This window comes from Coregonus clupeaformis, unplaced genomic scaffold (assembly GCF_020615455.1).
Source record: "Coregonus clupeaformis isolate EN_2021a unplaced genomic scaffold, ASM2061545v1 scaf1882, whole genome shotgun sequence".
In the NCBI taxonomy this organism is placed as follows: domain Eukaryota; kingdom Metazoa; phylum Chordata; class Actinopteri; order Salmoniformes; family Salmonidae; genus Coregonus; species Coregonus clupeaformis.
Genome location: NW_025535336.1, coordinates 50,814 through 75,939, shown reverse-complemented (window position 1 = coordinate 75,939; position 25,126 = coordinate 50,814). Strand labels below are relative to the sequence as shown.

The 25,126-nt window shown below is 42.0% G+C and overlaps 1 protein-coding gene across 1 annotated transcript; it reads left to right on the top strand.

The window, feature by feature from the left end:
- The first annotated feature begins 51 nt into the window (after positions 1–51).
- LOC121582000 (E3 ubiquitin-protein ligase MARCHF3) lies at positions 52–25,126 on the top strand. Its single transcript, XM_041897486.2, has 5 exons — positions 52–685; positions 14,887–15,199; positions 17,717–17,921; positions 23,221–23,430; positions 24,330–25,126. Exons 2-5 carry the CDS (start codon positions 14,943–14,945, stop codon positions 24,486–24,488), a joined length of 831 nt encoding a protein of 276 aa, XP_041753420.1. The 5' UTR covers positions 52–685; positions 14,887–14,942; the 3' UTR covers positions 24,489–25,126.

Sequence of the window (25,126 nt, the reverse complement as noted above, 5' to 3'; positions counted from 1 at the left end):
TGTTTGCATTTACATTGTTTAGAGTAACACAAGCTTATATTTTGGGTTCTGATGGGGTATGACAGTTGAACTAAGGTCATGAGGCATTTAAAAGTTATATTCTTAAAAAATCAATGGGTATATATATCATTATTAGATATGTCCAAAAATGAAAGTAGCAACTAAGCATTCCAGCTTTAAATATACAGTTAGGCCTACTCATTATGTGTTTATATAAAATGTAGGCTAATTTTTATTTAACTGAAATAAATATAGGCCTATAATTTTCTTAACTGGAATGCATGGTTATGATGATAATTATCTTTTGTCAAGAAATGTAAAATAACAATAACACAACCCTCTTACTTACCGGTAATTGATTTGACAGTGAAAGTTCCTGGATAGACCACTAGGACGCGCCACGGTACCCGAGTTCATCTTTATTTATTTTTATTTATTTAATTATTTTTTTCCGAGATCATCATGCCGGCGAGGACACTCCCATTGGTGGCAAGTTTTGTTACTGTAATAATCTGATTGGATTGGGGAGATCGTTATTGTATGTCTGACTGGCTAGACGGCTTGACTCACCAGCTGACCCGGGAAGTTGGCGTGGATCACTGACATTAAACCAAACGATTATTTGATCATCCTGCGTCGCAGTGTGTATCATCATAATTTGAAGATTTGGGATCTCGCAATGAAGGTATGTCTAGTTTAGATATTAGTAAGTACAATGGTGTAAGGTGTGGCACATGAGTTGACAAAATGAACATTTCGTTTTGTGTCTGGTTTAATACACCCACACACCCTGCTGTCAAAACAATGCAATGGGGTTTACAACGCATAGAGCGAATGTTAGTTACAGTGTTACAATCTTACTGTTTGACAACAGAACATGTTGGATACGTGTAATGTGTATGTAATTACTTGTCTTTATGAACAATGTCAATAGTCACCTTGAAGCGTGTGGTTTTTGTAAGTGGTCCTATAATTGCGAGGCTACTTTCATATATCTAACATTTACAATGCATACCATTTTCTCAAAATGGTATCTGGTCTTTGAGTCTTCTTAGCAGCTCTCTTTTTGGGACTTGCCAGTGATAATCCAAAAAAGTTGTCATGAGACCGAGGGCACATTTGCTCCAGAACATTAGTTAATTAGTCAGTGCATTTCTTGTACAGTTGTCATTGCGTTCAGCTGTTGCCTTACTGTTGTCTCATGTAGGCTTCAATTGGACAGCCAAGCCAAGGATGCCATACAGACTGAAAAACATGTCAATATGATATTTTATAAATTGAAAATAATAAATGAAAATTATTTTAAACTTTTACACACTCTTTTAAAGTGTGCCTATTACAGCAAAACGGTCTTATTACCCTTTTCAATTACTCGTTGCATTGAGTGCACAGAGCGCACGCACATTATGCATATTTAGCTACATGTAACTGCCAAAATAAAGGAAACACCAACATAGTGTCTTAATAGGGCGTTGGGCCACCACGAGCCAGAATCGCTTCAATGCACCTTGACATAGAGTCTACAAGTGTCTGGAACTCTATTGGAGGGATGCGACACCATTCTTTCACGAAAAATTCCATCATTTTATGTTTTGTTGTTGATGGTGGTGGAAAGTGCTGTCTCAGGCCCCACAGCCGCCACTCCAGAATCTCCCATAAATGTTCAATTGGGCTGAGATCTTTTGACTGAGATGGCTATGGCATATGGTTTTCATAATCATAAAAACCATTCAGTGACCACTCGTGCCCTGTGGATGGGGGCATTGTGGTCCTCTGTAGCTCAGCTGGTAACACGCTTGTAGCTCCATATTATTATCCTATGGGGGCATAGCCATTGTAGCTAAAATAATGGTCTGCACAGCATTTATATACATGACCCTAACCATGATGGTATGTTATTGCTTAATTAACTCAGGAACCACACCTGTGTGGAAGCACCTGCTTTCAATTTATTTTGTATCCCTCATTTACTCAAATGTTTCCATTATTTTGGCAGTTACCTGTATATCATAACTAATACTGGAGTTTCTACTGGATTTAAGAGATGCACATATGTCTGTGCTCTATCTTGTTATTTATCACGCGATAGATAGGTGATGTATTATGTTGAGAGGGTCGAACAATATGGAATTAGGTTATTGGTCCATGCCATAAGGGGACTAGACTGTGGAATATTCATGATGTTTCACAGAAAACGTCTGCAGCAAGGTGCTGCTTCAAGGAATCCAGTCCCTGCGATGTGTCATGAGTGTGCTTTGGCCCTTTAAAAAAGGTATTGTTTGGCAGTGCTTTGTTTACAGTTGTTCAGCATATCATGCCATCACAATACTCCCAAACATACAACACACAGAAAATATGTTCATTTATACAGTATTTCTGAGTAAATATGAATTGTGGTTATGAACATCTGATTGTGGAGGCCAATTTAATCTCTTGCCGGAAAGTATAGAATAAAAGATAGCTTGAACGGTTTTGGTGAAATGCTCATTTGGCTGTGTAATACCAATACTCACATTGCACTGTGCTCTATGTGGAGAGTTTAGCGTTACTAATGATCTCTGTGGTGTATTATTTGGATTAAAATGTGAATTACAGTAAAGGTTGGACTAGAACTTGTGTGAAACCCATGGTGAATGGATATCATTGTGGCTATGAATATTTTAGATGGGATTAATACTATTCTATTGTCTGCCTAAGCCTCATAGACAACAGTGGTGCAAAGCATCCTGGGGGATCACAACAACAGAAGTTGTCATGTAACAGAGAACAGTCAGATTCCAATAGGCTGGGGTGTAAAATAAAGGCCCATATTATATGCATATCCTATGTTTGGAAAACTATATACTAACAACGAGGAAAGAAGATGTCAAAGAGAATTTGCAGAGATTGAGGCAAGGGGTCACTCACAGACAGTGTTGAGGTCAGGATTCAGGAAGTCAACAAAAATTCAAATTCCAATTTTCCTTAACTGATATTCCTTTGTTCCATTAACTTCCTGAATTGACCGAATGGCAATGGCATTGACACCAACCCTGCTCACAGAACACATCCCCAGGGAGCATCAAAGTAGATTTACAGTGCAGTATGTGGGAGGACAGCATAGTGTTATAGTGTCCTACAATGTGTGCACTGTGAAAATATCGATTGATCAGTGCTGGGGCTACCAGGTCTCAGAATCCACTGTTGTAGCAGGCATTGTGCCAATTCTTGATGGCTGTCAGCCATCATGAAAAGGGAAAAGTACCAGTCTGAAGTGGAGGCTGTGCAGAGGACAATCACTCCCAAGGTTTCTCTGAAGTGTCAGTTTCCTTAGTGTGTTATAGCTACTGTACATCTGTACTTGGTAAGATGGAGGGATAAAATACTGATGTGAATTGGGAGGAGAATTTGATATATTCCCCAGATGCACCAACATAATATTCTCAGTGTGTGTTTGAATTTACGAGTGTGTGTGTGTGTTAGATAGATAGTCAGTAGTAGTTATTTGAATCAATCTAAACGGGCACCGTTCCAGCACAAGGCCAATGTTGTTGTTGTTTTTTGCCCCGGAAAAAATCTGTACAGCGGTTTTGGTTAAGTAGTATCCCTAGATTTCCATCGGATTTAACTGATCATTCAAAATCCCTATTTCGCCAAAGAGCTTGTTGCTAAGCAATGGGATAGCTTGTCACTCCTCGTCACTCATCTGATTGGCCCAGAAGAGTAAACAAATTATGACATGTCGTTGTTGATGTTGCTTATCTCAGACTTGATCTACTACTTGACAGTTGGCTCACTGTCAAACTAATCCCCTGCAGAGTTTCACATTAACCGGACAATGACGCGCTATACAAGTTATTATTACCTTAAGTAATTCTGTGGTGATACAGTAATATCCTCTGATTGACAGGGATAATCCCTCCGAGCTAAAGGCACAAGCCCCTACGGGCTGAATCCATGTCCGCCGTTGGTTTCCCCTCCCCCTTGTCTGTTCAGACCCACAACAGTTTCACGCCCTCTATTAATTGCACAAAGCACAGACTTTGCTATAGACCACCAAGTGCTAACAGTCAGTATCTGGATAACATGTGTGAAATGCTTGATAATGTATGGGATATCAACAAAAAGGTATATTTTCTGGGTGATTTAAATATTGACTGGCTTTCATCAAGCTGCCCACTCAAGAAAAAGCTTCAAATTGTAACCAGTGCCTGCAACTGAAATTGAAAAAATGTATGGTTGAGAGGGATGGCAAATAAGGAATGGCAAATAAGTCTTGCTGCACAACCGATTGGCAAACATATTGCAAATTGAGAAATCATGCGACTCAACTGAATAAAAAGAAGAAGAAGAAGAAACTACACTATGAAACAAAGATAAATGACATAAAGAATGATAGTAAAAAGCTTTGGAGCACCTTAAATGACATTTTGGGAAAAAAGGACAACTCAGCTCCATCATTCATTGAATCATATGGCTCATTTATCATATATAGCCAACTACTATTTTTTTATTGGCAAGATTAGCAAACTTAGGCATGACATGCCAGCAATAAACACTGACACTACACATCCAAGTATATCTGACCAAATTATGAAAGACAAGCATTGTAATTTTGAATTCCGTAAAGTGAGTGTGAAAACGTGAAAAAATTATTGTTTTCTATCAACAATGATAAGCCACCGGGGTCTGACTTGGATGGAAAATTACTGAGGATAATAGCGGACGATATTGCCATTCCTATTTGCCATATTTTCAATTTAAGCCTACTAGAAAGTGTGTGCCCCGAGGCCTGGAGGGAAGCAAAAGTCATTCCGCTACCTAAGAATAGTAAAGCCCCCTTTACTGGCTCAAATAGCCAACATATCAGCCTGTTACCAACCCTTAGTAAACTTTTTGAAAAATGTGTGTTTGACCAGATACAATGCTATTTTACAGTAAACAAATTGACAACAGGCTTTCAGCATGTTTATAGGGAAGGACATTCAACAAGCCCTGCACTTACACAAATTACTGATGATTGGCTGAGAGAAATTGATGATAAAAAAGATTGTGGGGGCTGTTTTGTTAGACTTCAGTGCGGCTTTTGACATTATCGATCATAGTCTGTTGCTGGAAAAATGTATGTGTTATGGCTTTACACCCCCTGCTATATTGTGTATAAAGTGTTACCTGTCTAACAGAACACAGAGGGTGTTCTTTAATGGAAGCCTCTCCAACATAATCCAGGTAGAATCAGGAATTCCCCAGGGCAGCTGTCTAGGCCCCTTACTTTTTTCAGTCTTTACTAACGACATGCGACTGGCTTTGAGTAAAGTGTGTCTATGTATGCGGATGACTCAACACTATACACGTCAGCTACTTCAACGACTGAAATGACTGCAATACTTAACAAAGAGCTGCAGTTAGTTTCAGAATGGGTGGCAAGGAATAAGTTAGTCCTAAATATTTCAAAAACTAAAAGCATTGTATTTGGGACAAATCATTCACTAAACCCTAAACCTCAACTAAATATTTTAATAAATAATGTGGAAATTGAGCAAGTTGTGGTGACTACACTGCTTGGAGTAACCCTGGATTGTAAACTGTCATGGTCAAAACATATTGATACAACAGTAGCTAAGATGGGGAGAAGTCTGTCCATAATAAAGCGCTGCTCTACCTTCTTAACAGCACTATCAACAAGGCAGGTCCTACAGGCCCTAGTTTTGTCGCACCTGGACTACTGTTCAGTCGTGTGGTCAGGTCCCACAAAGAGGGATTTAGGAAAATTGCAATTGGCCCAGAACAGGGCAGCACGGCTGGCCCTTGGATGTACACAGAGCGCTAACATTAATAATATGCATGTCAATCTCTCCTGGCTCAAAGTGGAGGAGAGATTGACTTCATCACTACTTGTATTTGTGAGAGGTATTGACATGTTGAATGTACCGAGATCTCCGTTTAAACTGCTGGCACACAGCTCGGACACCCATGCATACCCCACAAGACATGCCACAAGAGGTCTCTTCACAGTCCCCAAGTCCAGAACAGACTATAGGAGGCGCACAGTACTACATAGAGCCATGACTACATGGAACTCTATTCCACATCAATTAACTGATGCAAGCAGTAAAATTAGATTTAAAAACAGATAAAAATACACCTAATGGAACAGCGGGGACTGTGAAGCAACACAAACATAGGCACAGACACACGCATACACACACACACAATAACATACGCACTATACACACACGTACACATGGATTTTTGTACTGTAGATATGTGGTAGTAGAGTAGGGGCCTGAGGGCACACAGTCTGTTGTGAAATCTGTTGTGAATGTATTGTAATGTTTTTTAAATTGTATAACTGCCTTAATTTTGCTGGACCCCAGGAAGAGTAGCTTCTGCCTTGGCAGGAACTAATGGGGATCCATAATAAATACAAATACAGATACTACACAGCAGCCATGCCTTTCTAGATACAGAGGGACTGGCCCTACACAGTGGTTTTGCTCATGTTGTGGTAAGATATAGGATGTCCATTTTTGTTTTAGGAGGTTAGCTAGGTCACAGTTCAAGCCATACTTTGAGCAGTTCTGTACTAAATGCCCTATTTGATGGTCATGTTCACTCTTTACAGACAGAGAAAGGCTGATTATAGCGATTGACTTTCCCACTATAACCCAAGAGATATACTGTAGCCTATTTATTCATGTGGGATTGCTTTGGAGAAGTTGGAGTTAAAAGGGCATCTGAAAAACAAAAGGGCAGAAATCCTCTGCTCTGATTTGTGCCCCAGGGGCAGCATGCCATGCATAAGGCAGCATGGAGTCCTTTTCCTGCCATGCCACAATGGTCGGTTGGCAGCACACCCAGAGCTGGGTGGGCACTGTCCCTGGCAGACACAGTCAGGGCCCCTTTGTACTCAGTCCCACATCGGCTATTTATATCCATTAACTTCCTTATTGCCGTAGATTAACCATAAACGAGGCACTATGGGGTTTTATCTCAGAAAAGCATGCAGCTATGTTTTGGTCAGACACTGAGGCTAGTTAATAGCTAGCTACTATTGAAGAGGAATGCTGTAGTGCAGTTAAATACCCAAAGGCTGTTTAAGTGTGGGAACAGTCTAGATAATTGTACCGGCCTTGGGTCAGTGGAGGACATGCTCACAGGCATTTGGAATTGGATGTTCTCAGTACAAGTGAGTTAATTGCTCGAAAACGCAAAAATGTTAACCATGTGTGCAGAAACATTTGGAAAATGAATTTGTCTGCTGGCAGTCTGTTGAAAAGTGTGAGTGAAACTAAAAGCTAAATTGTGTTTACCACAAACAGGCTATTAGAGAGTTGGAAGTTCTCGTGTGTGGTTTGGCACTGGCCAATCCATGTCCACTGTCTTTGAAACAATTATTTTTGGTCTAAGGTGAAAAGCCTTTGTGGTGCGTTTCACTTGGCTGAGTGGAAATGAATAAACACATTTAAAAATGAGGTCTATAAAATTACTACCACCTTAATACACTGTCTGGCATCAGTACACTATATCAGTTCTTGTTTTAAACCTTTTGCTACCAAAACCAGAAAGAGGTTTAAATGCAGTTTTCACCTACAGTATTATTAGCTAATTAGTCTTAAAGATTAGACATTTGGAAAGATTTAAGACACCACAACTATTGTGGGGGTGAATGATATATGCTGTCATGCAAGCCTAGGCGAGGACCACACTAGCATAATGAGAACCCAGAAGTGCAGTCTTTTGCAGAGTTCTCACCAAACTGACCCACTTCCTAAGTGCCCCTTCCTCTAGCTGTCTGAATGAACCCCACTTTGTCCCAAAGGACTCTGAGAAGGGAAGGAAGAGGAGGGGAAGGAGGGTCTACGACTCTACGTCCTTAAGGATGGAATTAAGACTGGTTAGAGGTTACTGGCTGTGGTCAGCGGGGGGGTGGAAAGCAGTCTGTCAAAGGAGCTATTTTTAAGTCTCTCTGGTCCCTTTCCCACAGTGCTAGGGCTCGGGGAATGCGAGAGGGGGAGAGACCTCAAGTTGAAGCCAAACAGCATGGCTAGCTAGTGTGGAATGCTATCGTGCTATCCTATAGTCTACACAGTTTACTGTTTCAGTTGAGGGCTGATTCACAAGTACTGTAACTGTGTGATTGGGGTCATACTATACTCTGATTCTTTTGAGGGCTGATTCACATGTAGCCCACTGAATGTTTTGTTTTGGGGAGGGCTGAGGAAATCTGCATGGAATGAAGTCATTGTTTATCCATCGTGATGGCAAACTTGAGAATTCCTAGTTACACCACATTTCGCTGGAAGAAATCAAGCTAATCCGATAACTGTGAGTCACAATTTGATTAATGGATTTGATAAAAGCACAGTCTTTCCTCTCTACCCTTTATCTTTTAAAAGGATCAGCGACTAGAAAGACCAAACATGGGGAAATATAGCCGATACATTGTTGCTGCAGAGAGTTTGACCTCTGAAAGATGGGAAACGAGTTAATAGGCCTTTGCACAATGGTTCCTCAATAAAAGGCATACCACAATGTTATGACGCACTTTAACTATTGTTGGTCAAACCTAAAAACAATATTAACAATAGACATCTATTATGTTTTTTCAATTGATATGGAGATAAGACACTGTTTCACTGAAGAAGTAACATTTAACTAGAAGGTATTGGTTATTGGTTGTCACCAACTCTATAACAATTTATACACTTAGACTACTGTACCTTACAACTGAGGGACTTGACTGACCAAGGTCCTTGACAAAACAGTGTGAAAATCAATCTACACCTAACAAAACGTTATACACTTGACCATGAGCCACATTCTTCCTTTACATTTCCGTCCCTTGTTCAGTACTTCACCTTATCAAGGCTTGATGTAGCCTGGTTGAAGCAGACTGATGTGAAACACTGCTGACCATAGCGTTCAGTCTGGTTTAACCAGGCTAGGCTTGACCACACCTCGTGAGTAAATCGCTGATGAGAGTTATGTGCCTGGTCGGACGGCTTCAGCAGCAGGTGGCTGCCAACTGTCACACACAGAGCCACAGCTGTGACTTGAATGCAGGACAGGAGTGGCATCCCTGAACAGCTTGGCATTATGATGGCGCTGGGTCACAATCTGTTGGAATGCCACTCTCGCCCACTGGAGCCAGCCCAAAGCTAATTTACACACTGTAACACACACACTGTAACATCTACTGTAACACACACTGTAACACACACACTGTAACACACACACTGTAACACACACACTGAAACACACACACTGTAACACACACACTGTAACACACACACTGTAACACACACACTGTAACACACACACTGTAACATCTACTGTAACACACACTGTAACACACACACTGTAACACACATACTGTAACATATACTGTAACACACACTGTAACACACACACTGTAACACACACACTGTAACACACACACTGTAACACACATACTGTAACATATACTGTAACACACAGTGTAACACACACACTGTAACACACACACTGTAACACACATACTGTAACATATACTGTAACACACACTGTAACACACACACTGTAACACACACACTGTAACACACACACTGTAACACACACACTGTAACACACATACTGTAACATATACTGTAACACACAGTGTAACACACACACTGTAACACACACACTGTAACACACACACTGTAACACACATACTGACAAGTCATCTAATGGGAGATAGAGATAGATACACTGTGCATTTACAGCCATAGTAGGATTGACTGGGAACCTTGTTTATCACTTTATCTCACTGTTCCAGAGCCTCCAGATATTGTAGTGAATAGGGAGGATAGCCGATGAACCGAAAGACCTCAAAACACACTAGACTCTGGGCCTCTTTGCAGGGTGACGTGCAGGCCTGGAGTGGCTTATTCTGTGGGCTGCAACATATCAAAAACATAACGGCAGGTAGCTTAGTGGTTAAGAGCGTTGTGCCAGTAACCGAAAGGTCGCTGGTTCTAATCCCCGAGCCGACTAGGTGAAAAATCTGTCGATGTGCCCTTGAGCAAGGCACTTAACCCTAATTGCTCCTGTAAGTCGCTCTGGATAAGAGCATCTGCTAAATGACTCAAATGTAAATGTAAATAACAGAAATATTGCTCTTTATTCTAGATGGCAGAGAGGCGTGTATGTTCTACACGATACATTTCTACGACATTCTGTAACATTGAAATGTCCTGAAGAAGCCTATGACAATGTCCCAGTATCCACACTATGTATAAGCCTATGACAATGTCCCAGTATCCACACTGGAACACTACTTAGAATGAACCAATGTATTGGCCATGCATTCTAATGCTAGTCTGTGTGTTAGTGTGGATATTGGCACAAAGCCAATGTCTCCAGCATTGTTTGGTCAATCAGTAGGGAATCCATAGGATTAAGTAGAGTAGGTGAGCGAGTGAGCGAGGGTCTAGGCAGTAAGGGATAAATAAGAATTCAGAGGAATCTCCACCTCGCTTATCAACGACACCCCAGGCTTATCTAGGCAGAACAGTGCTTTCACTGTGTGACTAGGTCCTATTCACTTACCAGAATTGCATTTCATGCTCTTGTTTTTGAAAACTTAGTCCAGTCAGATTCAAAGCTGTCATCGCACTAAGCGAGTTAGCATGCTCTAATATTTTGAAGTTAGCTTAGCTTTGTCAGTTCATTTTAAACTGTGATGTCCACACCCAATGCTCGACAGCTCTCAGAGTAGTTATTTGCAGTATTTCAAAACATATAGCATACAGTATGTCGACATGGGATCATCATTCACAACTTACAGTAAAGGATTTCCTATCTTAACAATATCTATAGAACGTCACACTTGTTTACCAAGTCTCATGTGCAGATGTTCTTAATGTTCACTGTATATCACTGTCCTTGTCTAACTTTATTCTGGTATACAGGTGTTAGACAGGAGAGTAAATTTGTTAGCCGCTTTTTCTGGCACTTTGAAGGTCTTTCCCAAAAGCATGACTCTGAATATGTTTACATCCTTTTCTCCACCACAGGTACTTGAGTCAAATCGTTTTTCATTGAGTGACTGATTTACAAAGAAAGACAAATCTGTAGAAAGTACCATGAGTAAAGTGTTCCTGAAAGTCGACCAACAATGATTAATGTCATCAGCATCCTGTTTTGATGGTCTGACTAGTGACTACTACTGTGTCCTACTAGGGTCATAGCTAGGCTCTTGCCTCAATTGGTCAACCTTGTGACATGGTTGGAGATCACAGGTTGTCATGGGGGACACATTCTGTTGCTGCACCGTGGCTTTAAAATGTAGTTTATGGCAGTAACGAGAGAAGCTGTAGTCCGCACTGGCATGGGTGGCGTCTCTCCTATGCCTCAACGGTGTGAGGTCAACAACAACAGGTGAGGTCACCCAGTGCCAAACCACAACTTTTCAAAGCACATTGGTCCTCTACCCCAAGTGACCTGGAAAATGACTACCCACAAAGGTAGAGTGAGGGGCAGACTGGGGTGGATCAAGTTACCATTCAACGTGTGTGTGTGTGTGTGTGTGTGTGTGTGTGTGTGTGTGTAGTTTTGCGATCTGCATTTGCAACCTTAGTTGCAGGTTTGCAACTTATGTATATTTACAGTACATCTCACAACCACTGTATCGTATCTCCACACCCACTCAAAGCATCTATAAGGGTCTACAGTAGGCCTATGTTGCATGAATGACGCAACAGGAAGTGGTTTGACATTTTTCATGACAGTTGAACAAATAGGCAACACTCCACCCACAGAGTGCTAGGGAGGCTCCACTTCCTCTGTATCCAAACACGATGTGAAACTAAACCGGGTGACAGTTCTTCTAGTCTTTCCCTTCCTTTACTAATCCCTGGCGTATGTCTGTACCAAATACTATTCGAAATAATTTCAAATACTTTAGCTGTTCTTGATTGAGCTTGCCTAGCACAATGGAACCCATGGAAAAGTCCAGAAAGTGCAAACCCCGCCCACCTGACACTTCAGGCAGGCTAAAGCAAACGCTCAAAAGTATTTGAAAGATTTCAAATAGTATTTGAACCCAGGTCTGGTCCCTACCACTTCTCCGTCATTTATATTTTTACACTCGCCCACAAACGGTTGCGTTGTGTAATCCAGTGGGCATTGTGAAGAATTGAAAAAGTCCTTGTCCTGTTGTCTCGCTGGGCCTAGTCAGGAAGAGTTCATTGGCATGGTTGAATGTACAGTCCTGAAAGCTCTATCTGTATCCTATAGCATGTCATTCACATCTGCTTGTACTGTAATAGGGAGTGCCAGAAATATAGTGCGTAGTTCCAGGGGCAAAAGATCATTATCTGAAAGGAACGTCCTCTGTGGACGTGTTAACAATGTGGCTAGTAATATTACGTTTTCGCTAAAGATCTTTAGCGAAACCCTCGGGGAAAACCAGCTGAAGGGCTCTACTGTCTCAGCTGTATACGGATATAAAGAAGCCATTGTTTATTGTTTGCTGCTAGTTTACAATTAAAACCCTTGTGTTATTTATGTGTCTTGTTTAATGTTGATTAATTGCTATGCTGTCATACGGATGCATTTCAATAGGGTTCGGTTGCATGCTTTGGTAGCTTCAAATGTTTACAATTAAAATCCTTGTGTTTATAATGTGTCTTGTTTAATGTCGTTTAATTGACATACTTTCATATGGATGTGTTTAGTGTGGTTACGTTGTATGCTTAGTTAGCTACAAATATGGTGAGTTATTATATTTAATCATTGCTCAACCAACCACACTATCTTTAGCCTGAAACACTGGGTGTTGTTGTCAGTGTGTGTGTGTGGCCTTCCTCCAATCTGCTGCGTTGACAGAATGTTTACCTGAACACCAGACGTATGACCTCAGCCGCATTGCTGCAAATTAGTTTTGTGTTGACAGCATTGTTTACTTGTGTTGTCGCAGCCAGCCTCTGTCTGTTTTCACTTCCCCTAGTCGTTCGGTGCGGTCTGGAATAGCTGAACTGGGACATGGATAATGCCGGCACACTGAATAGACAGACGTGTTTAGTCTGTGGCAGTTGGAATGTGATCGCTGTCTGTTCGCCTGTTCAGTTTTGTGGTAAATATCAACACAAGCTACAGAGGGATTTGTACATTTTTAAGCGAGTAAGCATTGTGAGATGTTTGGGATCTGTCAAGGTTTTCTTTTCCTTGATCCTTTTCTCTGGTCTTTTTGTTTTTGTTTGTTACATCACTTCAAATCTTAATATCAACCAATCACAGTGACAAACCGTCAAATAAAATACATTCAATCAAAACCAGAGATATTATTATTTGAATTCCTGTGAAGAAACGTAGGTTGTACAGACTAGCATGAGTTATTCGTATGTATAGTTTTTAATCTATCCTCTGTCTCAGGGAAGCAAGGAAATCTATACAGGTTAGCAAAGCCTCATCATTTGAGAGTGATTTTATACTAATAACCTATGTAGATCTCCAGCACCTCAAGAGAGATTACCTTTAGTATAATGCTAGCAGAAACGTGCAGGGAGGCTCTGCATATTACAGTAGGTTAAACATTGACTGTCATGTCTGTATCAATATTGATGTTACACAGGAAATGGAAATGATTCTACTTGACTATGGACTATAGTTGACTGAAAATGTTCTCAGTAAAGTTCACCTAACTTTATATCTTTGTAATTTCTACACCACAAAATACAGAATTTAACAGAGGCAGATAAGCTATTTAACAGAGGCAGATATACCTATTTAACAGAGGCAGATAGACCTATTCAACAGAGGCAGATAGACCTATTCAACAGAGGCAGATATGCTATTTAACAGAGGCAGATAGACCTATTCAACAGAGGCAGATAGACCTATTCAACAGAGGCAGATAGGCTATTTAACAGAGGCAGATAGACCTATTTAACAGAGGCAGATAGACCTATTCAACAGAGGCAGATAGACCTATTCAACAGAGGCAGATAGACCTATTCAACAGAGGCAGATAGGCCTATTTAACAGAGGCAGGTAGACCTATTTAACAGAGGCAGATAGACCTATTCAACAGAGGCAGATAGACCTATTCAACAGAGGCAGATAGACCTATTCAACAGAGGCAGATAGGCCTATTTAACAGAGGCAGATAGACCTATTTAACAGAGGCAGATAGGCTATTTAACAGAGGCAGATAGACCTATTCAACAGAGGCAGATAGGCTATTCAACAGAGGCAGATAGACCTATTTAACAGAGGCAGATAGGCCTATTTAACAGAGGCAGATAGGCCTATTTAACAGAGGCAGATAGGCTATTTAACAGAGGCAGATAGACCTATTCAACAGAGGCAGATAGGCTATTTAACAGAGGCAGATAGGCTATTTAACAGAGGCAGATAGACCTATTCAACAGAGGCAGATAGACCTATTCAACAGAGGCAGATAGGCTATTTAACAGAGGCAGATAGACCTATTTAACAGAGGCAGATAGACCTATTCAACAGAGGCAGATAGACCTATTCAACAGAGGCAGATAGACCTATTCAACAGAGGCAGATAGGCCTATTTAACAGAGGCAGATAGGCCTATTTAACAGAGGCAGATAGGCCTATTTAACAGAGGCAGATAGGCCTATTTAACAGAGGCAGATAGACCTATTTAACAGAGGCAGATAGGCCTATTTAACAGAGGCAGATATACCTATTTAACAGAGGCAGATAGACCTATTCAACAGAGGCAGATAGACCTATTTAACAGCAGCAGATTCAAAGCATTGAGTCTGACCTTCAGGATTTCACACCAAAAGAAGATACTGTATTCTATCCCATTGACGCATCAACACACACTTTAAGATGCTTGAAACCCTTGTCAATATCCCTGTACCTCTCCCCTCCCCTCCTCTCTTCTCCCCTCCTCTACTCCAGACAGATGATGCTTAGTAACCAAGCCAGACGCCAATGAGTGATAACCGTCTGCTGCCATGACGACCAGTCGCTGCACTCTGTTGCCGGAGGTGCTGCCGCAGCATTCTAACTCTGCCCACACGGGGAGCTGCTTGAGTGACAGGGACTTTGATCCAATGGGTAGCCTGGACTGCCCGACAGAGCCTGACCTCCCAGGAAAAGCAATGGAAGAGCAGAGCAGTCCTGCCAATGGAGAGCCACAGTACTACATGCAAATGTCTGCCAAGGATGGGCAGCTGCTGTCACCTGTCGCGGGAGCGTACGCCAAACAAAGGTATGGACCTGCCAAACATGGATGGAATAGAGTTTTGGACGAGTGTGGAGGGGAGGGGGTGGTGGGGGTCAGAGGTAAAGTGAACCTAAAATACTCTTTTATTTTTATTTTGAGGAAGCTAGTTTTAAATATATACCCAAATACGACCAAACACAATTTCTGAATGGTAACAAATCAAGTGCCTCTCAAAAGGATTTCCCCCTCTATCTGTCTGGGATGGCTCTATTGTTCTCTGTACACAGTTGAAAGAGGACCATATAGATCATATAGATGAGTAACTTGGGCTTCAGACAGCTACATAACTTACATACCAATCACACTATCTGGCCCTATGGGGTAAATGTCTGTACATTTGAAACAAAACAGATGTGCTGTTCTTGCCGGATAGTGCAAAGTCTAAATGTAGCACCTTGATTAGCATGTACGCCTGACGGGACTCTTTGTCACACACACACACACACACTCCTATGGGAGACAAAATGGGGTTTTAGCGGCAACAGCTGCAGTCATGCAGACTGGGTCACAACTGTTAGCCCCCCCAAAGCCTGCTTTATAATCAGCCTGTGGCATAGAGCTAGCTAGCATAGAGTGGCTTAGAGATAGATAGCATAGTAGCAAAGAGGTAGCTAGCATAGATTGGCATAGAGCTGTTAGCATACATTATAGAATTGGGATCAAATTCATTTGCTACCTATTACAGAATACCTATTACAGACTAAATTGCCATGGCAGCTACAACATACAATGTATTATTTAATAAATACTGATTGAAGGAAATAGGTATGTGCTAGCCTGGTCTCAGGTCTACTTGTACCGTCTTTCCAACTCTATGACTGGTCATTGGCAAGACAACACAAACAGATCTGGGACCAGGTTATAAATATGCCTTTTTGTCGTATATGTCTAATATAAAGTAATTGTTGTCATGTTTGTTCTGTTGATGATCAACATGAAAAACTATTACCAGATTAGGTTTAAAGGCTTTTATTACACTTTAAACTGACGACGACTCTAAAGTTGTTTTTCTCTAGCAAAATCTTCTTATTCATTATTTTGTCTGACAAGATGATGTTCATTCTGTTGTGTTAGTTATAGGCAGCGACCAGTGTTTATGTTCAAGGGGGTGATTTGTTGAGTGAGGGGCTCATTCATTCCGTCAAAGACATTGGCTTAGTTTCCTGATGAAATCAAGGCGATCAACAACCCGACATAATCATCATCCAGATTAGAGGATTAGATGCCATATAGGAGATTGGTGAATCATAGAATCATAGGTTACAGTCCATATAGTACATTTAAGTAATACAATCCTCATTGCATATGTTGTTTTAATCCAGAAAATGTTTGATTTGAGTCTGTAATCTAAGAGATGTACTGTATGAATGCATGTTCAGTACACAGACAGAATAGACAGGGTATTCTAACAATGTGTGACAGCCAACTCTGCTGACAGCGTCAAATTACACCAACACCCTCCCAGGGTTTTGTTATTTTACCAGCTAGTTTTCTATCCACTGAAATATCGACCTGATATTTTTGAAAACCTCTAGTCAGTGAATTGTGAGCTCCTATTTTAGTTGTTATTGTTCTCAGAAAGGGGGAAGGAGGATCCCTAGTCAGTTGTTATTGTTCTCAGAAAGGGGGAAGGAGGATCCCTAGTCAGTTGTTATTGTTCTCAGAAAGGGGGAAGGAGGATCCCTAGTCAGTTGTTATTGTTCTCAGAAAGGGGGAAGGAGGATCCCTAGTCAGTTGTTATTGTTCTCAGAAAGGGGGAAGGAGGATCCCTAGTCAGTTGTTATTGTTCTCAGAAAGGGGGAAGAAGGATCCCTAGTCAGTTGTTATTGTTCTCAGAAAGGGGGAAGAAGGATCCCTAGTCAGTTGTTATTGTTCTCAGAAAGGGGGAAGAAGGATCCCTAGTCAGTTGTTATTGTTCTCAGGAAGGGGGAAGAAGGATCCCTAGTCAGTTGTTATTGTTCTCAGAAAGGGGGAAGGAGGATCCCTAGTCAGTTGTTATTGTTCTCAGAAAGGGGGAAGGAGGATCCCTAGTCAGTTGTTATTGTTCTCAGAAAGGGGGAAGGAGGATCCTTAGTCAGTTGTTATTGTTCTCAGAAAGGGGGAAGGAGGATCCCTAGTCAGTTGTTATTGTTCTCAGAAAGGCGGAAGAAGGATCCCTAGTCAGTTGTTGTTGTTCTCAGAAAGGGGGAAGGAGGATCCTTAGTCAGTTGCACAACTGAATGCATTCAGATGTGTCTTCCGCATTTAACCCAAACCCTCTAAATCAGAGAGGTGCAGGGGGCTGCCTTAACCGACGTCCACGTCATCGGCGCACAGGGAGCAGTTGTTGTGGGGGTTAACTTCCTTGCTCAAGGGCAGAACGGCAGATTTTTCCACCTGCGGCCCCAAGCTTCAAGGGGAACAGAAAACATCAGCGTATCTAAAATGTCTTCCTGTTCCTCTTTTTCTCACCTCTCCATTTCTCTCTCTATTTTTTTCTCACCTCGTTCTATATCGCTGAAGCTCTCTGCCTGAGCGGCCCATGTGTCGGATCTGTCATGACGGAGGGGGTCAGGAGGAGCTGCTCTCCCCCTGTGAGTGTGCAGGGACCCTGGGTACCATCCACCGGAGCTGCCTGGAGCACTGGCTTTCTGCCTCCGGCACCAGCGCTTGTGAGCTCTGCCACTACCAGTTCACTGTACAGAGGAAGAACCGGCCAATGATGGAGGTACAGTATACAGAAGCATAAGTACACACATGCACACACACACAAAACACAGCATGTAGAAAGACCATTGTCATACTGACATGCTACCCATACTATACATACCACCTCACATATACTGTGCATGGCCCATCATACTGTGCATGGCCCTTCATACTGTGCATGGCCCATCATACTGTGCATAGCCCTTCATACTGTGCATAGCCCTTCATACTGTGCATAGCCCTTCATACTGTGCATGGCCCTTCATACTGTGCATAGCCCTTCATACTGTGCATGGCCCTTCATACTGTGCATGGCCCATCATACTGTGCATAGCCCTTCATACTGTGCATGGCCCTTCATACTGTCCCCTGTAGCTCAGTTGGTAGAGCATGGCAATTGCAATGCCAGGGTTGAGGGTTCGTTTCCCACGGGGGGCCAGTATGAAAATGAAAATGTATGCACTCACTAACTGTAAGTCGCTCTGGATAAGAGCGTCTGCTAAATGACTCAAATGTAAATGCAATACTGTGCATGGCCCATCATACTATGCATGGCCCTTCATACTGTGCATGGCCCTTCATTCTGTGCATGGCCCTTCTCGCCCAATCTGTCCACATAATCCCAACAAACACATACAGTGAGGGAAAAAAGTATTTGATCCCCTGCTGATTTTGTACGTTTGCCCACTGACAAAGACATGATCAGTCTATAATTTTAATGGTAGGTTTATTTGAACAGTGAGTGACAGAATAACAACAAATAAATCCAGAAAAACGCCTGTCAAAAATGTTATGAATTGATTTGCATTTCAATGAGGGAAATAAGTATTTGACCCCTCTGCAAAACATGACTTAGTACTTGGTGGTAAAACCCTTGTTGGCAATCACAGAGGTCAGACATTTCTTGTAGTTGGCCACCAGGTTTGCACACATCTCAGGAGGGATTTTGTCCCACTCCTCTTTGCAGATCTTCTCCAAGTCATTAAGGTTTCGAGGCTGACGTTTGGCAACTCAAACCTTCAGCTCCCTCCACAGATTTTCTATGGGATTAAGGTCTGGAGACTGGCTAGGCCACTCCAGGACCTTAATATGCTTCTTCTTGAGTCACTCCTTTGTTGCCTTGGCCATGTGTTTTGGGTCATTGTCATGCTGGAATACCCATCCACAACCCATTTTCAATGCCCTGGCTGAGGGAAGGAGGTTCTCACCCAAGATTTGACAGTACATGCCCCGTCCATCGTCCCTTTGATGCGGTGAAGTTGTCCTGTCCCCTTAGCAGAAAAACACCCCCAAAGCATAATGTTTCCACCTCCATGTTTTATGTTGGGATGGTGTTCTTGGGGTCATAGGCAGCATTCCTCCTCCTCCAAACACGGCGAGTTGAGTTGATGCCAAAGAGCTCGATTTTGGTCTCATCTGACCACAACACTTTCACCCAGTTCTCCTCTGAATCATTCAGATGTTCATTGGCAAACTTCAGACGGGCCTGTATATGTGCTTTCTTGAGCAGGGGGACCTTGCGAGCGCTGCAAGATTTCAGTCCTTCACGGCGTAGTGTGTTACCAATTGTTTTCTTGGTGACTATGGTCCCAGCTGCCTTGAGATCATTGACAAGATCCTCCCGTGTAGTTCTGGGCTGATTCCTCACCATTCTCATGATCATTGCAACTCCACGAGGTGAGATCTTGCATGGAGCCCCAGGCCGAGGGAGAATGACAGTTCTTTTGTGTTTCTTCCATTTGCGAATATTCGCACCAACTGTTGTCACCTTCTCACCAAGCTGCTTGGCGATGGTCTTGTAGCCCATTCCAGCCTTGTGTAGGTCTATAATCTTGTCCCTGACATACTTGGAGAGCTCTTTGGTCTTGGCCATGGTGGAGAGTTTGGAATCTGATTGATTGATTGCTTCTGTGGACAGGTGTCTTTTATACAGGTAACAAGCTGAGATTAGGAGCACTCCCTTTAAGAGTGTGCTCCCAATCTCAGCTCGTTACCTGTATAAAAGACACCTGGGAGCCAGAAATCTTTCTGATTGAGAGGGGGTCAAATACTTATTTCCCTCATTAAAATGCAAATCAATTTATAACATTTTTGACATGCATTTTTCTGGATTTTTTTGTTGTTATTCTGTCTCTCACTGTTCAAATAAACCTACCATTAAAATTATAGACTGATAATTTCTTTGTCAGTGGGCAAACGTACAAAATCAGCAGGGGATCAAATACTTTTTTCCCTCACTGTATGTTTGTCCGCGCTGGTCTTAAAACCAGTCCTGCTCTTCATGTTACATCAAAACAACATGCCAAAGGATTTTGTTGGGCTCTTGCTATCTTTAGTGAATCTGTCATTTGTAGTTATAAGCTGTGGTGTGTGTGTGTGTGTGTGTGTGTGTGTGTGTGTGTGTGTGTGTGTGTGTGTGTAAAGTTTGGTCTATATGCACAGATGGAATGTGAAGTGAAGGGGGTTGAAGACACTTTGGGCTTCTGGTAAACATTCCATGACACTTCTCACACTCCACTTCCTCTATAGTCTCACCACTTACACACGTAGTCAACCAATCCTCCATGTTACTGTGGGTTTTATCATCAGTGTAACACTAGTGTGACGTAGTCAACCAGTCCTCCATGTTACTGTGGGTTTTATCATCAGTGGAACACTAGTGTGACTCTGTGTGTCTTATTAGCAATGTAACAGTTAAAAGTGCATGTCTTTCTGGGGTGAGTTTCCCGAAAGGTCTTAAATTGCTAAATAATTGTCAACACAGCAAAAACATCTAGTCATCTGTACTCTGTAAATTAATACTGCAAGTGAATTAATTATGAACTCCAAATGAGTTTCGGTTCTTGTGGTAATAAGTAACCTCACCGCTAATATCAATTGTATTTCTCTTACCCCTCATTTCCCCATTTTTTGTGGAATGAATTCGACCACAGTAATAATGTGTGTTCCTATGTGTGTGATTGTGTTAGTGTCCTCGTCTCCACAATAACCTCTAGCTAACACGTTATTACCCCCTAGCATCTCCTCCATTCTTTGTGCGTCAGGACACTGCCTCCATATATAATATATAATTGGACAGTGGTGGTGCGAAGTGGTTGTTTGGTGGTAATTACACCCATACCATGCAGGTTGACTCGCTGGTAGCGTTTCTCATCAGACCCGGGTTCAACTACTATTCAGAAACGTTCCAATACATTGACCGTTTGCTTAAGCCTGTCTGGTGTGCCGGATTGGTGGGATTTGCCATTTTGGGACTGTTCTATTGGTTCCACTGTGCTAGGTGAACTCAATCAAGCACAGCTGAAGTAACTGAAAAGATTTCAAATCGTATTTGAACCCAGGTCTGATTCCTCATAAATATGAATATAATATCTAATCAATATATCGTGCCTCATCATCTGGATCATAAGCAGAGCTCTGTTGCATGGGGTTTTGAGGATGCACCAGGATTGTATTTATTTATTCTTGGAGCCAAGGACTTTTAATATTGAGAAACCACAGATAGTGTGGGTTGGTTTGCGATTGAAGTTCTCGTTATGTTCAGGAGAAGTCTACTTTCCAAATATTTTAAGAATAGTCTCTAATTAAAGATGCACTCTCTAACTTTTGTATAATTTCATCCAATAGTTTTGAAAGTGATGCTCACAAGCCAAATGTCATAAAATGGTGCAATATGTTATCCATTTCTTATGATGTGTTACATCCTGAAAATCATACAAATGTGATTGTGGTCCTCTGTAGCTCAGCTGGTAGAGCACGGCGCTTGTAACGCCAAGGTAGTGGGTTCGATCCCCGGGACCACCCATACACAAAAAAATAAAAATAAAAATGTATGCACGCATGACTGTAAGTCGCTTTGGATAAAAGCGTCTGCTAAATGGCATATTATTATTTACTATATGTTACCAATTTGTTGTGATCCTGGAGTGCATCTTTAATATACTGAAACCAAAAATATTGTTGGGTAGTTAGCAATCCAAGCTAGCTGTGTATCCAAGCGCATGTGGCTTTGGAATAGAGGCAGTATGCAGACCATAAGTGATCAAATGTCATAGCTAAATCAGCAAGGCATCAAACAAGCAACATAGCTGGTTGGGTGATCATTTGATTGGCTCTAGCCCAACCTAACCCAGTCCCAGCAGACCCGGCCGGCATCCTGTTTTAGAGTAATCCAGTTATACTCTCCTATCTCCTAACATATTGCTATCAAACTCAGTTAGCAATTTTCTGTTGCATGATAGCAATACACTGCACCTCCAGTTCCTGTTAGCTGGAAGAACATAAAACAATATAATGGTGTTAGCTGAGCAAATCTAGAATTTACTGTAACAAGACCTCGAAAACCCAAGGGTGGTTACCAGAGCCCTCTACTACAGTACATACCTGGTTTGAGGAATTAGAGAGGTAACTTTGGTCAACTGAGTTAAACTCGGGATAACCGGTACGGGATAACCGGTACCACGAAAGTGGCTCACCTTTTAACCAGGTACATTTCTATGGCAATGAATCCTTCAGAACTAACCTGCTCCTGGGCAGGCTAACTCCATTTATACTGAATGAAGTGAGAGTCGGGAGCTGAGGAAGAATGAAATCAGATTCCCTCTCTCTCGCAAAGATTGCATCATCATCCCCTTTATTTGAGAAAGACAATGTTTTTGTGTTAAAAAATAGCTATGTTAAAATACCCATCACATTACACATTTAGTAATTACAGAATGCATTTGAAACTTTACGCACAGTAAAACTTGTGTATGACTTAATACAATAATTGTATCGATAGGAGTGGGAAAAAAGGTGCTTGTGCATTGATAAGGACAACAAAGACGACATTAACGATAAGTACTACAATAGACGGGATGGTTGTTTAGCAACAAAACCGACCCGTGCGCAACTATGGGGCAAAACAGACAGGGTTGACTTAGACTGTTGACAACATGTAAACTATATTTACTCTCTAAATATTTATTGAAAATATAAATACGTTTGCACAATGAGCACTTGTCTTTCAAAAACATTTTCAGTTGTTGGTTAGCTAGCTAGCACGTTTTTGCCTTATTAACCTTATCCTTCAAAACAAACATGGTATCAATAACAAGATACAACGAGCTGAAACGAGTCAGGGGGAATCGTTGCTAGCTACCGGACATCCGGCCACATCAGCCAAACAGCTTCAACAAGCGTATTTCACACCATAGCCTGCTGAACTTTATTTCATTTTGATTTCGGCACAAATGGAAATGTGGCACTGACTCGCCCATGAATGGATGTTTCGGTTGTTAGCAAAAATGTGACATTTTCTCTCCTCTCTCCCTCTCTAGTGGGTGCGTAACCCGGGCCTGCGCCAGGAAAAGCGGACGCTGTTCGGCGACATGGTGTGCTTCCTGCTCATCACGCCTCTGGCCACAATCTCCGGGTGGCTGTGTCTGCGGGGGGCCGTGGACCATCTGCACTTTTCCAGCCGCCTGGAGGCCGTGGGCCTCATCACTCTCACCGTGGCCCTCTTCACCATCTACCTCTTCTGGACCCTGGTGAGTAGGGGGGAGGGAGGGTGGGAGCCAGTAAATCTCAGAGGTCAGCCTGAATTTGGGCATTTCTTGTGCATATTGGGCAAATTCGTTCCCGTTTTCACTTGATGTGTCTGTGAAGCAAAACCCTTGCACAAATACATCTCATTCACAAATATATCATAAGAGGACACATATAAAAACCGTTTGACTGGTAATGAAAAATAAACCAAGTATAAACAGTAGTTGACTCTCTGGATCCTCCATTCCTGTTGTGTATCCTGTAGGATCCTCTTTTCAGGGTGCTATGCAGGAAATAGGAATGCTACCCTGGGAACTTAGCACTTTTAGTCAGCTACTTGGGTTGCTAAGGGTAAAAAGTTGCCCTTAGGCACAGATCTAGGATCAGCTTACCCTGTCCCAATTCTAGACATTACTCAACACAAAACCAACCTCAGACCAGCGTCTAGGACAGGGATGGGCAACATTGATGGGGGTGAGGATCACAAAAAATCTGAACTCATCATGAGAGGCTGCAGTTGCTTGTGGGTCTGTGTACCCCCCAGATAGCTGGCCACTAGACTAATTTACCAATCTGAAAAAAGTTAGCTGACATTGGCTAATTGAGTGACTATCAGTGACTGACATAAGAGAAAAACTGCTGATGCACAACCAAATTTCAAAATGTCACCTTGTGTATTCTACTATTCTAACTTGCAACAGTAAGTTGAGACAGACTGCGATTTTGTAATTTTTATTTTTTTATGTATTGATCAGAGGGCCTTCAAAATGTGGCCCGCCAGCTGCCCATCTCTGGTCTAGGGGCAACATCTTCCTATTCCACTTGTTTGGGCTTAATGCATTACAGTAGTGGGCACAGTATCTACACTATCTTAACCTGATTTGACCTCTCTCTACCACAGGTGTCGCTCAGGTATCACTGTCGGCTGTACAACGAATGGCGGCAGACCAATCAGAGGGTGGTCCTTCTCCTCCCCAGGTCACATGGTGAACAGTTTGCTCCGCCCTCTTTAAGAGGTCCGTCACGCGAAAAACGGCCATCCAAAGAGACTATTGTCTGAGCAGCCCTCTCTTCAAAAGCAATTAAGGAAAAACACGGAGGAAAAATTAGGATGGTTCCATAGGCGCCGGAACGAAATTCGCTTCTCGTGCCCTCCAGCGCTGAACTTGAGTGTGGAATCGCCACCAAATATGTCATTAATGGGAATGGACTGGCCATTGAAACTGCAATGTTCAGCTACGCCACATCGTTGGCCATTCTGGCACCTGGAATGGTTTTAACACACATTTACACGGAGGTAGAGTTACTGTACAACAGAGACCTTATTTTCGGTGAAGCAGCATCCATTTTGGACTCAAAATGCAGCAGCATTACGTCCCACCAAATGTCATACAGGGATGGACAGGTAAATTTGGTGATATGGACGGGGTGGAGTGCATAGTTGGTCATAAACCATTTGGACTGAAGGACAGCCAAGAAAAGTTTGCCACTGTGACCGTATGCTGTGATTGGTGATTCCTGTGAGGTGCAGAAAACATTATGTCCGGTTCTTATAACATGCCAACATAAACCTGTGTATAGTATTACTATATTAGTCAAAGTATCACATTCTACCAATCAACAAGTCAAAGCCCAAAGTGTAAATAAGTACTTCAACTACTTCAGTATTTTACATAGTATTAAAAACTCTTACCTTTA

Bases quoted from the DNA above. Each gene is read 5' to 3' on its own strand.
- LOC121582000 (XM_041897486.2), top strand. From the start codon at position 14,943: ATGACGACCAGTCGCTGCACTCTGTTGCCGGAGGTGCTGCCGCAGCAT. The intron at 15,200-17,716 runs GTATGGACCTGC...ATATCGCTGAAG, and splicing joins GGAGCGTACGCCAAACAAAG to CTCTCTGCCTGAGCGGCCCA. The intron at 23,431-24,329 runs GTGAGTAGGGGG...TCTCTACCACAG, and splicing joins TCTACCTCTTCTGGACCCTG to GTGTCGCTCAGGTATCACTG.